Below are 13,406 nucleotides of genomic sequence, written 5' to 3'. Positions count from 1 at the left end.
ACAAGGCAGAGATTATTTCTTCAGTGCAACCCTGAGACATGCTGGGATGGGGAAAACATGCCTGGGCCCCACCACACCTGGGAACATGTCATCCAGTGGGGCTCGGTGGCCAAGTCCTTGGCATAGTTCAGTCTTCAGTGGAAGCAGTTGTGCCTCCACAGCTAAGGAAACCTGCCATGGTGGCTAATAAAACAGAAGAAAGGCCAGGGTATCATGAGCATAGTCCAGCCTTGGCTCCTACTTTAGATACCCCCAAGCCAGCCGTACAGTCTGAAGCATTGGAAGCCCAAAGCATGGGGAAATAATAGACCATCAGCCCCTGTTCTAGCCCCTTCCAGGGAGCCACTTGATCCTTAGGACACCCCAAAAATCCCCTTTCTCTTTTCTCTGCTCCTACTCCCAGAGATCAAGCAAAGAATTTGATGTCAAGGGCAGGATTTACCTGCTCTGAATTGGCCATCTAGAAACTGGACACCCAAATCTGAGCTAGTCACTGTAGGCTCCACTAATAATCGCTGAAGAGAAATAGTCGTTTATTCATCAGATCTAGATAGGTTTCCTCAATGGGATGAAGAGCCCTATGTGAGTGCCACTTTCAGATATAAATAACCCTGGAATAACTAGTTTAGGCTTAACTACTTGTACCACACATTTTTAAGCACCTAAGTAAGGTTAAATGCTTTTTCTTTAGAGGGAGAGATTTAGCCTGAAGGTTAAGACACAAAAAATTATATGTCTACGGTATTGGCATCAACAAGTAATCCGGGTGTTCAGCTTCCATGGGAGATGTAGTGAATTCAGTCAGAGGCTAAGGAGCTATTCCACTGTCATCTAAGAGACACCCCAATCAACCGTACCTCTTTGGTCTCAATCTTCTTTAACAGTATTGGCTAGGACTTGCTTTCACTTTCCTACACATAGCAGTCTAATCCTATTTTAGGCACTGTGCTGTACTCCACCTGTTTCCAGAGAGTGCAGGTCTTTCAAAAATGTTACATGGAATATTTACCAAGACCTACATCATTGCCTCCTTTACATTTATGTTTAGGCTACTAAACTAAGCCATAAGTTTCTCTTTTATAGAACATGATTATACACTCTTTCAGCCCAGAGCCTCCTTGCTATTCTTTTCTGCTCAGTTGCATTTCCTCCTGGAGCCCCAAGTTTTTCATATTCCTATAGGCACTGCCTAGACAAGTAAGTGGTAGCAACATTGTAGTGAGGCTAACTTCAGGTTCATTTACATAATTGTCTTTGATATAGTCTCATCTTCTTGCCTTCAGAAATCTTTCCCGGTTGAATGATGACCCGAGTGTTGCTAATGCTGCTTCTCGTCTGCATTTTCTCTGTTCCTAACAGCTTTCTTCAACTAAAGATGACTCCTCTGAAGGTTGACATCTTTTTTTCAGAAGTCTTTCCTGCCTCGAGTCTTCTGGAGTCTTTTGTTTAGTGCAGCTGCTTTGGATAGACAAAGCAATGCTGTTTGTCTTCATACCAAATGTAACCTCTTCATCCATCTTCCACTTCTGGACCACACTGGTGGCCAAGGTTCACGCTTGATTGAACTGGGTTATATTTTTCCCTCAGGGCTGCATAAGAACCGCTTTGCACAGTTTTGTCTCTGTTGCATTTCATCTCCCTATATCTTTTCTTTCTGTCCCTGATGCAATCATTCAGTTATCTTGACATTTATTGCCAAGCACAAATCAGTAACTCCAGATCTTGACATGTATTCCCATGTACAAATCAACACCTCCAATTCTTGACATTTATTGCCAAGCACAAGTCAGCACTTCCAGTTTCCTGAAGCTATTAAGAATTACTTTCATTAAGATGTTTTTCCCTCCTGCTGTACATACCATCTCCAAAATCTAAGAGGACCAGATGTGGGCCAGCGTTGAATCTTTCAACCCACTTAAGAGTTTGGACACCTTGTCTGGTCAACACGTGTAGTAATGCAAACGCAGACATCTGCTACCAAGTCCCAGTGCACGTGCACAGGCAGTTGCCATAGATGAGCTTATAGGTGATAATTTACTAAGCTGCGGTAGCTTGACCATGACACTACAGTAATTTCACTGCATACTTTAGCCCCAGCGTTCCACACTCACTCTAAGAATATGAAGAAAAGTTACAGTGATTAGATCAAAGTATCTACATGAACAGTCAGGACTCTGTAGCGGTCTTGCTTCATGCTTCTTCCCTCTGCACTTTTGTCTTAAAGATGCAATATATTTTGCTACTTTATGTACTGTTTCACTTCAAGAACTTTTGTGAAAGCAAAAGAAGTGGCAGAGATCCTTAACATTGCTTCTTCCCTCCAGTGCAAGTTCAGCCTTGTTTAAGGTTATGCTGTTCCTCATCCACAACTTCCTCCAGAATTGATGATAAACAGGTAGCAAGTGCTCTGGTCACTAGCCTTCCTGATACTGATGGTAAGCACATGCTTCTATAGTGATCCTGAGTCTCAGGCTGCCCTCCTGTTGAGGCACATAATTGCTGTAGCATGCAGTATTTCAGCACATCCCTTTCCTTTCTGTCTATTTACATCATCCCCATCTTTTTACTAGTCCAAGAGTTTATCATTCCTTCAAGACTGAGACTGGAGAACATTTAAATATCAAAATAATGCCTACTACATGTTCCAGCTCTACATAAATTGTGCAGCAGTCAGAGCAGGATCCTGCAAGCCATTCCAGAGCTATTGATCCATGCTGTCATCCTGAAAATATTTTTTTAATTTCCCATCTCAGCTACTCCACTTCATACTGGTAATATTACTCCCATTGGACAATGATTATGCATTAAGTGCAAAGAGACACTGGACAGAGAGACACTAACACTGGAAAGTTCAGCATGGATATCTGGTCCTACAGCTGTGTGTGCTGTAGAAAACCAGTACCATCGCTTCCAAGCCATGGAGCTGAAGGTGAATTCTTGTTCCCTCACCTTCAGATCTGCAATTAGCAGTCTTGTTTATTTTGTTCTGTATTATTTGAGGACATGATATTTATTCTTATTGCTAATTAATTAGCAACTATAAAGTAAAACAACCCACTGAAGATCATCAGGTTCTGGGGTGTGGCATAAGCCATGGCTGGTCATGAGACAGGAAACCAGGTTACACACCCCACAAGAGGTTGCTTTCCCCAGTCATAGGCAGGGAATTATACCCACAGCATGTGTCTCTTCAGACTAGACCCTCTTGAGGAAAACACACTTCTTGGATTAGAGTGATGCTGCAGACTCTCTCTTGTCTTGGGACTCTTTGGAGCAGACCACCACACACAGTGAGTGTTCCACCATAGGGAGGGAGGGAAGGAAGGAAGAGAGGGAGGACCACTGGAAGTGTGCAAGGCTCAGCTGAGCAGGCAGTACGTGCATGAAAACCTCCAGAGCTGCAGCTCCCCTCCCTATACTACTCCCTATACTCCTAAGAGCAGTCTGGAGCAATAGCTACAGTCAACCTTACACCTCCAGTCATCTACCAAACTAACCCTTCACCTCTGCTCCCATCTGGTATAACCTTGGCAGGACTAACACCAACCATGTCCCCATTTGTCTCTTTTCCCTTCTGGATGTGCACATACCCAGATACGCAGAGTTCCAGCAGAAACCCCACAATTTCCTTTTCTCACCAGTTTTCCTCTTAACATCCGGCTCCCTTTCCCAGTTGTCTATCAGAGACAAGTCTGGCAGAAAAACCCCATGATTTGGAGGGCTGAGCTTCACAAAGTGGCAAATCATGCCAACTACTGCAAATGAAGTGTCTCTTGTGAATCAGATTGAGGCTACCCTAGAGGTTAACTCCAAGGTCATTAGTAAGGAAGGAAAGCTGAATCCAAAGCAGGAAATAAAGTTAGATCTCTGGGGTAAGCACTTCTAATTAGGCAAAATTTTTGGAACCTAAAATGATGCCCTGATCCCTACCCAGGGCTGTTGCCTACTGCAGCTTCTTCAATTTCTTTTATTTGTTGCTGAATGCTTTTTAAGGAGTAGAAAGAAATCCCACAGTTGAAAAGGAAGATCTTTCAGTGTCAAATACCACAGATTCCTACCTCTTTTGATTGTCCCAGATACCTCTACAAAACCACACTTCTCTGGCCAGACATTCTTCATCCCTTAGTTCACCTGTAGCAATTCTGGGTTTTGAGCACTAGGTGCCCCATGGCCAGTCCCTGCACTATGGGAGAAGGCTGGCTGTCACAAATTGCGATGAGGTGGGGCCAGGTGGTGCTGAGTAGCCAAGACAGCTTGGAAGAGACAGACAGGCTCAGACAGCAGTCCTCTTCCCCACAGATGGATTCTCAATAGGATGCCCCTGGGAGACAAAGCACATCAGACACGGCAGGAAGCATCCTTCATTAGGAAGAGACGAAAATATGGTTTGTATTGCACAAATAGGCAAGTAAATGGAGAGCAGCTCCAGCTCTAATTCACTCTGTGGTATCAGCTGTGTTTTAACACCACTTTCACGGGCTGAGAAGGGAAGGGCACTGCTCGGAATGAGATGTGCCTCTTTATGAGATTTTTTTTTTTTCCCCCAGAAGCAAAGTGTTTTCAGCTTTGATCAAGAGGCTATTGCCAGTTCAGATCAGGTCCTACATTCAGATATAAGGCAATGAGGGTGTTTTGCTAACAACCCTTCTGAAAGGTTCACTAGCAGGTTTTAGCTCCATGATTTGCTGCACCACAACACATCATAACATGAAGTTCATCAGCAGTGGGAGGTTGTTAACCTCTGATTTTCTAAGACATAAACCAAGAGAAAAAATGCTGCCTGCTGGTGTGTGACCTTACCGTATCATCACTGCACTGGGACCACAGGAGTTGGTCTAGAAAACTTGTTTCACTGGTAACATCTGTGCTCTCAACACACCTGTGAAATGTGTTGAATCCCGTTTCAGAGATGGGGAACTGAGGCACAGAAGAACTAAGGAAAGGATCTTCAGTGAGGCTTAGGCACCTTGTTTGTCCAACATTTAGGTACTATGGAGGCCATCGGGTCCTTGTCCCATTTCTATCTAAATGGTCACTCCAGAGAAGTTTGTTCTACCAAAGGCAGGTATCTGTAGAGCTGATTGACCCAGACTATCCCATAGATGTTGAGGATTTACTCAATAGTCAGTGGAGCTGAGGTTGTGATTCACCTCATCTCAAGTACTAACCAAATCACCACTAGACCACATAAGGAAAGCTCACAGCATCTTCACAAGATAAGGCTCACATGATTTTTTTTTTTTTTTTTTTTCACCTGTTTTCTAATTCCCCCGTTACACTTTACCTTTAGAGCCTTTTCAGGAAGTGGAAACTAGAGTGCTGTTCATGTTTCAGCAAACCCACTTCCCCCTTTACCCAAATCACCTCTCTTTTGGTGGACATGCAGGAAATTATCACATCTTTTCTGACCTCTGATACACTACAGCCACAGAATTTAATTCAAAGACCTCCTTCTCGGCCTGAATAACCTGATGTAATTTTCTGAATACGAACCAGACTAATGCAACACGTACAAAACAATTTAAAAGCAGGTTTCTTTAGTCAATCTTGTCATTAGTGGCTCAAAATACAGAAGCAAGACTTCAAAGAAAGGTACTATTTTGAAGAAAAATACCAGAAGTCTTTCACTTATTTTTTTTACATTTCATTTTAATTTATTACTAATTCAAGATTTTTGTTTAATGAAGAACAACATTAAAATATTTACTTCCCCAAAACAAATATAAATTGAAAGAAAAAGTGCACTAGCAGCTAGGAAATAGCCACTTAATTATAAAAATAAAGATATTTTTAAGAAATGAAGGCATTTGTTATCATGTCTCCTACTTAAATTATTTCCCAGATCACAACAGACATATATATATATATATATGTATGTATGAATGAAAGTACAAAAGGAACCTGAAAGCTACAACATAAAAAGAAATGAAATGCTACCTTGCTAGAAAGCAGTCTTGTGATGTGTTCATGTGAAAGAAAAATTGAGAGAAGCCAGGACCTTCCTCCTGGAATCACAGTACAACTAGATTTTCTCTACACACTGAACGTGTTCTTAAGTAATTCAGGGGCTCTCAGCAAATACAAGTTACTCAAGTTCTTCACTGCAAAGAGCTATTTGTTCATTACTATTAAATAACATACATATATGTATAAAAGCCATAGGATCCCTGGTCTAAGCTTTAATGTTGACTCCTTGATGCTGTCTCTGTTGTTTAATCTTCCTACGGTATATTCTGCTTTCTGCTCTGAATCTCTCATACTGCTGGAGCCTCTAGCCCAGAATGACCCGTTTTGAACCACAAATCCAGGCTGGGTGATGAGTGGATTGAGAGCAGCCCTGTGGAGAAGGACTTGGGGGTATCAGTGGATGGGAAACTGCCTGTGAGCCAGCAATGTGAGCTCACAGCCCAGAAAGCCACCCGTGTGCTGGGCTGCACCCAGAGCAGTGTGGGCAGCAGGGCCAGGGGGGGATTCTCCCCCTCTTCTCCCCTCTCCTGAGACGCCCCTGCAGGGCTGGGTCCAGCTCTGAAGGCACCAAGAGCAGAAGGACACGGACCTGCTCGAGTGGGTCCAGAAGAGGCCACGAGGATGCTGGGGGGGCTGGAGCACCCCCCTGTGAGGCTGAGAGAGTTGGGGGGTTCAGCTGGGGAAAAGAAGGCTCCAGGGAGACCTTAGAGCGGCCTCCCAGGGCTGAAAGGGGCTGCAGGAAAGGGGGGAGGGACTCTGGATCAGGGGTGTAGGGATAGGACAAGAGGTAACGGTTTCAAACTGAAGGATGGGAGATTTAGGTCAGATATAAAGAAAAAATTCTTCCCTGTGAGGGTGGTGGGACACTGAAGCAGGTTGCCCAGAGCAGCTGTGGCTGCCCCCTCCCTGGCAGGGTTCAAGGCCAGGTTGGACGGGGCTTTGGGCAACCTGGGCTAGTGGAAGGTGGCCCTGTCTGGGGCAGGGGGGTGGAACTGGATGATGTTTAAGGTCCCTTCCAGCCCAAATGATTCTAGGATTCTAGGATTCTATGATTTTCCCTTGCATTTCATTAAATCTGACATTTGTGCTTTCTGATACTAACTTTACAGGGTTAAAGCAACACGATTGAAACCCCACTACTAAAATGTGACTCAAATAACCATCTTATTCAGCTTTGCTGGTTTTACAACTAGAGAAGATGCTGTGTGGGAATTGCTGCCCACATATTGTGCTGCCTTTCAAGGATCCTTCAACTCCTCATTCCTCAGCAATAATGGGATTTAAATCAAGAGTCATTTTTGATCTTATAAATGAGCCCCAGTATCTGTCCCTGTACCAAAACCACATGGCATTTGCCTTCCAAATAGAGCAAAGTTAGGGGAGCAGAAATGTTCCTCTGTTACTCCTGGAGAAACTGAGGCACTGGGTGCTCATACAACATGCGGCAGACAGTGAAAGGTGTAAATATGAGAATTCCTGGTTTTGTCTTGTACCGACAGTTGACGAGGCCACTGCTGTGACATTGCTGTGAAGTTTATTGCCATTTGAGATGTGCCAAATCCTGTGCTCATGTCAGATACTGTAGGACATATGACACAGTGCAAGACCTGTGCCCTGCTAGCTGGGCAGATGGAGGATACTCCACAACACCTCAGACAAGGCTACATGTCTATATTTAATAGGTTGAATCTGACCCCACTCACATTTTTAAAGCCGAGCAGCTCTGAAACAACACCATATAACTGCAGATTACTCAAGTTTGAGTCCTCCTCCCCTCCAGAGGTGCATTCCCTGCCCAGAAAGGCGGGTTAAGGCAACGTCAGAGTTGATGTTCCGAGCTTGGACATGAGCCCACAGAGGGGTACATGCCTGGAGGAACTCCACAGCAAGACAACTGGAAACAAGATACACATCTTTGCTTGTAGCAGCCCCAGAGCCAACCCTGCCTTCAGGGCAGGTGAGCCAGGCATGGCCAGAGCGATCTCTGCCCGACAAATTCTCTCCTCCTATAGCAGCTCTAGTGAGGCCAGTGCAGAGCAAAGAGGTTATGCGGTCCCATCCTGCACTGCTCCTTCAGGCAGGGGTAGCTGTAGGCTGTGATAGTTACTACGCAGTTAAAGAAGGTGGGAACCAGCGTGCACCAAACACTAGCCCTCCTCTCAGGCCTTACAAAGTCTGAGCAGAGAAAAAGGGACCAGTGAGGAGTCAGGAAGGGAACGTACGCCAAGAACACGAACAGACCTAGCATCTTTCATCACCAGAATGCAAATCTGAGCCAGGGAAGCTGCTGCCCCATTCTCCTGGCAGATCTTACAATATAGCATGAAAATAAAAATAGAAAGACACAACAATACTCGAGGGCCAGCATCGACTGCTGTCTTACACACAGTAACCTCTGTCCTATTTGGTCTCACAGTTCTGCAGTGTTTCACCAGGGTTCAGGAGAAAGGCAGAAATTACTCTCCAAGGCACCCAGAGCATCCTCCTTCTTGAAGTTGGGCTGCTGGGGCCAACTGTAAGAGTGCAGCAAGGGTTGACTCCTGTCCAGTGGGAACAGCTTTAAACCAAGGCTCCAGTGTTTGACACCTGCCTGTGCCTGGCCATGGGCTCTGTCCCATCACTATGGACAGATCTGGTGACCTGGGCTCTCTGCTCACCCTGGCTGCCACCCTGGGCTTGCCCTGCTCACCTTATTTGGGGATGGTGGGATAGGGTTTTGCTGCTGTTTGTGTTGTCTTCCTCAGCTCCCCATCTTTAGGGAGCAGCTGGCTCTTGACATTTAGGTTTTTTCCTCCTTCCCTTCTCACCCAGCCCTAGCAGAGCAGATACCATTGCAATGCAACTTGTGGAGAAGTCTTTTCAGAAAAGAAAAAGTGCCGTGTTACATTTTGCAGCTGAGTCTTAAAAATATCTTTTAAAGATAGGAATGCAAAGCATACAAAATTTCCTCCTGACCCCAGAAGATGGCCACTTTAGTAGAAGCTGGGACTTTAAGAAATAACAGCAAAAAGATTTGCTTTGCATCATGAAAACTGGCAATACCTCAGATAAATTTCAAAATGGCAAAAGCTTTAGATACAAGCCCTTGAACAAAGTCTATTCCTCAAAGATTTCCAAATTGTTGGGGAGCCAGTAAACTGAGGTCCACCACATCCTATGCTATTGCTATCTTTCTGACTGTTTTAGGGACCCTTGCGAATCTTAAAACACTTTTTTTTTCTCCCCTCTTTCCCAGGCCACCACAGAACCCCCCAAAAAGAAACCGGACCCTGTCACTTCAGAGACGGTGGTGATCTGGGGGCTGCGCCTCTGGCAGGTGATTGGTATCTTTGCCATCTTTGTCCTGGCAGTCAGTAAGTTGTAATTCTCTGCCTTGCACCAACCACAGCACCACCTCAAGTGAGACTTGTTCCTGGAGGACTACAGACCAGATGGCCATGGAGGTCACAGGCTGAGGCTCTTTGGTCTTTGGCATCACAGGGCTACACACTGAGGGGATTTTTGCAGCAGGGAGAGGCAGGTGGGATCTTTGAAGGAACCATAGATGGGCCACCATGGCTTCATCTTGTCACATACCGATCAACAGGTCCTAACTGGTGACATCCCAGAGAAGAAGAGCTACCGTAGGGCTGTGCCATAGCTAGGACTGTGTTCAGCTACAGTACCACATTCAAGCCCAAATGCATGTAATAGCCATGGTCCTTCCCTGTCGCACAAACATACAACTATATGTGAGCTCTTGTTGCACCGTCCCACATGCTGCGATAAGGAGCCTCAGGAGGTTTGCAGTCACAGACAGATCTGATGTGAAGATCCCCAGCTCCTATTCTGGGTGCCAAGACTTTCAACTTGATTTTAGCAGGGCTTTCAGGGCTTAAACCCTTCATTTTTTAGGACCCAGGCACTAGGAAGTCACTGGCTCAGACCTGGTGACTGCATGGGATGGGATCACACGCTCTCCCAACACACTTTGGGGATCTATCTGGGTATGGCTGATTCCCCACCTGAGTGTCTTCATCCAGCGTCCTCCCCTTGCAGCTCACTCCCTGGGAAGAGTGTAAGCCAGCTTCACTGTACATTGCAAACTGCTATCACGGGCTTCCTTATGAGAATATCACTTAGGACATTGTCATAATCTCATCAAAATTCAAAGGAAGGATCTTCTGCTCTCTCCTTGAGCCAACTAAAACTTCATACCAAAAAATAATAGATAGGTTTGATATGAGTCAAATGTGATAAATCCATTTCTTTCCCATCTTCTTGTTACTCTCTAGATTTTTGCAAAGTGTATAGCTAATTCACTTCTTCCAGTAAACAAAGATATACTGACTCACCTACAATTCCTCTGAACTTCCCCTTTTTCCTGTTAGGGACAGGTGAGCAGAGGGACAGAGCTTGTCTTCAGTCTCTCGAGATAAATCCTACCCACTTAGAAATCACCTTAAATCCTTACCCACACCAGGAAGGACATCATCCAGCCACACGGACTTAGATACACCTGAATCTTCTAGGCATCTTTTACAGTTCTCTTCTTTTTCTGGCTTGTGGCCCTAATGGCTTCTTGAAATCAATTTCCCAAGTGGAGCAATGAAGCATTTTAAAACAACTGAAGGAAAGTCTTGAGCGCCTTAGCTTTCTGCATCACTTCTGCTTAGTCCTCATAAGCGAGGAGTCCTCTCAAAACAGTGGCCACACACAAGCCTCTGGGTGGGGAGCAGCCACAGACAACCCCAACCCTAACCTACAAGCAGTCCTTGTCTACAACACAGGTTTGCTGGGACAGCTCTAAAAACATAGGACTGATTTCTAGCGTTCCCTGTTATTTTTTAACTTACTACTTAAACCCTGTCTAGATGTAGCCCTAATCTAATCAAAGAGCACAGCAGTCTGTGTGTTGCTGTCTCTGCTAGTATTGGGGGAATCAAGTTGCTTCATGTTGCCACCACGACCTCTTCGGCTACTGTAGGTATCAGTCCACCCCTGATAGCCTTCCCGTTCTGTTCCCATGCTCAGTTTAAACCAGACATTCACATTTTCAAAGCAAGTACGAGGATTTTCCTCTGTTTTCTTTTCCCCTCATTGCCCTTTCTGGGCAAACACCACACCTTACACCCAAAGACTGAGGGATAACTATTCCTACAACTTGCCCGCTCTCCATCAATGAAGCTTATGTTAATTCATCACATGCTACAACACCCTTTGCAAACAATCACAAGAAACTCCACAGAGCAAAGTGAATGTGGCCAAGTATTTAACCTTAGTGACTCCATACACCATGTGAAACAGGCATCAAAATCAACAGCACGAGCTTTAGAATGTGAGTAGACTGGTGAAGGGGTTTACTTAGCTGTTTATTCTTGGTTCAGTGGGCATCAAATTGTAAAGAAATTTTTGCCCAGTAGAGCTGAGTGTTTTGTTGTTCATTAGAAATTGTCTCCAGCATAACCAGGTTATTTAGGGTTAGAAGCATGGAAAGTCTGCCATGCTGGCAAACCAACGCATCAGATGGCAGACTGCTTGCAGAAAAGAAAATAGTTACCTAAAAATATTAATAGCAAGCAAACACCCATGAAAATTTACTCAACCAGTGACAGCCCAGAAATGAAATGTATTATAGAAAACAGCATTAAAGAAAGTTACTTTAAGTGCCAAAAGCAGTGGATTATGAGAAACTAAAATACTTTGTGAAGGATCCATGTTTAGACGAGCAAACAAATCGGTTATGTGCAATTCAATAAAGTAACATCTGTTTTAAGATTCTGAGTTCCTACTAACACACACAGGTAGCTCAACAAAATCAGGCCATTATGTCAGCCTGCTAGAGGTATGTACTACTGCAAGAGTATGAAAGTATTTACTAGGAGACCACAGGGTTTTGGCTTGCTGTCTCAGAGTGATAGATAGATCCAGTGCATCACAACATGTAATAGAGTCAGTTTATAGCTCTACTGCTCTGTTACAGCCTTTCTGTTTGCAGAAGCTTTCTTTCAATGATTAGAAGGACTTGAAAGCAACTGTACCAGTCAGATTCATGAAAACAGTAAACCTTTGGTGAAGACAGCTACTATTTAACAAAGTCTGTGATCCAAGTCAAAACAGGGCAGGTTCAAACTTATTGACATTCAAATAACTGAATCATAAAATCAATTCTCACCAGTTTTCTTGCTCCAGCAACATCGTCCTCCTCCTTTGCTTTGTGATCCCCAAAGCATCGATGGTTCCCCAGCTTTAGCAGCAAAACTTTAACTCTTAGGAGCAGACACAGGTTTTTCTGTGAGTGGGGTCTTGGAAGCTGCCTTGGTATCAGTCCAGAAAACCAGGGAACTTTCTACTTTTTTAATGGGGCAAGAACAGAGAAGAGCTTTAGTATGCCTTCCTTTTCCTGGTTCTAGGAGCACCTTCCCGGCCAGAGCAAGAGGGTAACACAGTCCTCTAACAGCACTAACCCTCTGAACTAGGAGACAGAAGAGCATCCTTTCCAGGGCTTCTTGGGGCTTGCACATGATCCCATTGGTTTACCACCTCACCTTGTTATCAAGGGTGTGTCTACTTCATCATGTGAAATCAGGTGAGGAGTAAATGAGGATGAGGACTGAGATGGTTTTAAAATAAATACCCCTAGCTACTTCGCTGTGGGTGATTGTGGAGCACATGAACTGGATTCCTTTCAGTTGAAATGGAAATAGGACATAATTGCTCCAAAAAGGTCGCAAGAGATGTATGATAGTTGCTAAGGGCAGCCACAGGACCAAACCGGAGTACCCCACCTGAAATACACGGAGTGTGGATGGCAGATCCTCTGTGCTCTTCCACCACACAAACCTGCTCCTACTGAGTGACAGGACTCTCAAATTATAGATATGATCTAGGTGTAGTTTCCAACTCTTGCTCTTAGCAACTTCCACAAGATGGCATCATCGCATAAGAAAAGGTAGAAAAAATGGTCAAAGCCAAAACTTGCATTTTCTTATAAAAAAAAACAAAACCAAAAAAACAACAAAAAAACCCACCCCACATAAAGACATCTTGTTTGACAACACACATCGATGAAATGGGTAAAAAGTCTCTGGGGAAGATCTTCTAACTCATAAAAACCTTTTTGGTCAGGTTACAAACCAAAGGGGGCAACTCCTAGCTTTACCCAGCAGAGACCAGGAGATGAAAGGTTTGCACACCAGTTAGCAGAAAGCTTTTCTATCTCCCCTGAAGCAAATAGCGAACTTTCTCAGATGCCATATAAAAGCATCTCTCTGTCAGACACATCCACCTCTATCTTTGGTTCCACTCTGTGATAGGACTTGCCACAAGAGAAAAAAAAAATTTGGGAGTAAACCAACCTACAGTAGAAAATAAAACTTAGTAGCACATGCAGAGCATCACGCAGGTGATGCTGGAGGCATAATGCTTATGGATACGTGCATCATTACACAATTGTTATC

General features: G+C 44.4%; 1 protein-coding gene across 1 annotated transcript in view; it reads left to right on the top strand.

The window, feature by feature from the left end:
• The window catches only part of TMIE (transmembrane inner ear), a 44,701-nt gene that overhangs the window by 6,991 nt on the left and 24,304 nt on the right, over positions 1–13,406 (top strand). The window contains exon 2 of the mRNA XM_074897526.1: positions 9,203–9,320. Coding sequence (XP_074753627.1) covers positions 9,203–9,320 — 118 coding nt within the window. The remainder of the gene's footprint in view (positions 1–9,202; positions 9,321–13,406) is intronic.

Source organism: Athene noctua, chromosome 2, assembly GCF_965140245.1.
Source record: "Athene noctua chromosome 2, bAthNoc1.hap1.1, whole genome shotgun sequence".
Taxonomy (NCBI): Eukaryota; Metazoa; Chordata; class Aves; order Strigiformes; family Strigidae; genus Athene; species Athene noctua.
This window is presented reverse-complemented; position numbering and strand designations above follow the sequence as displayed.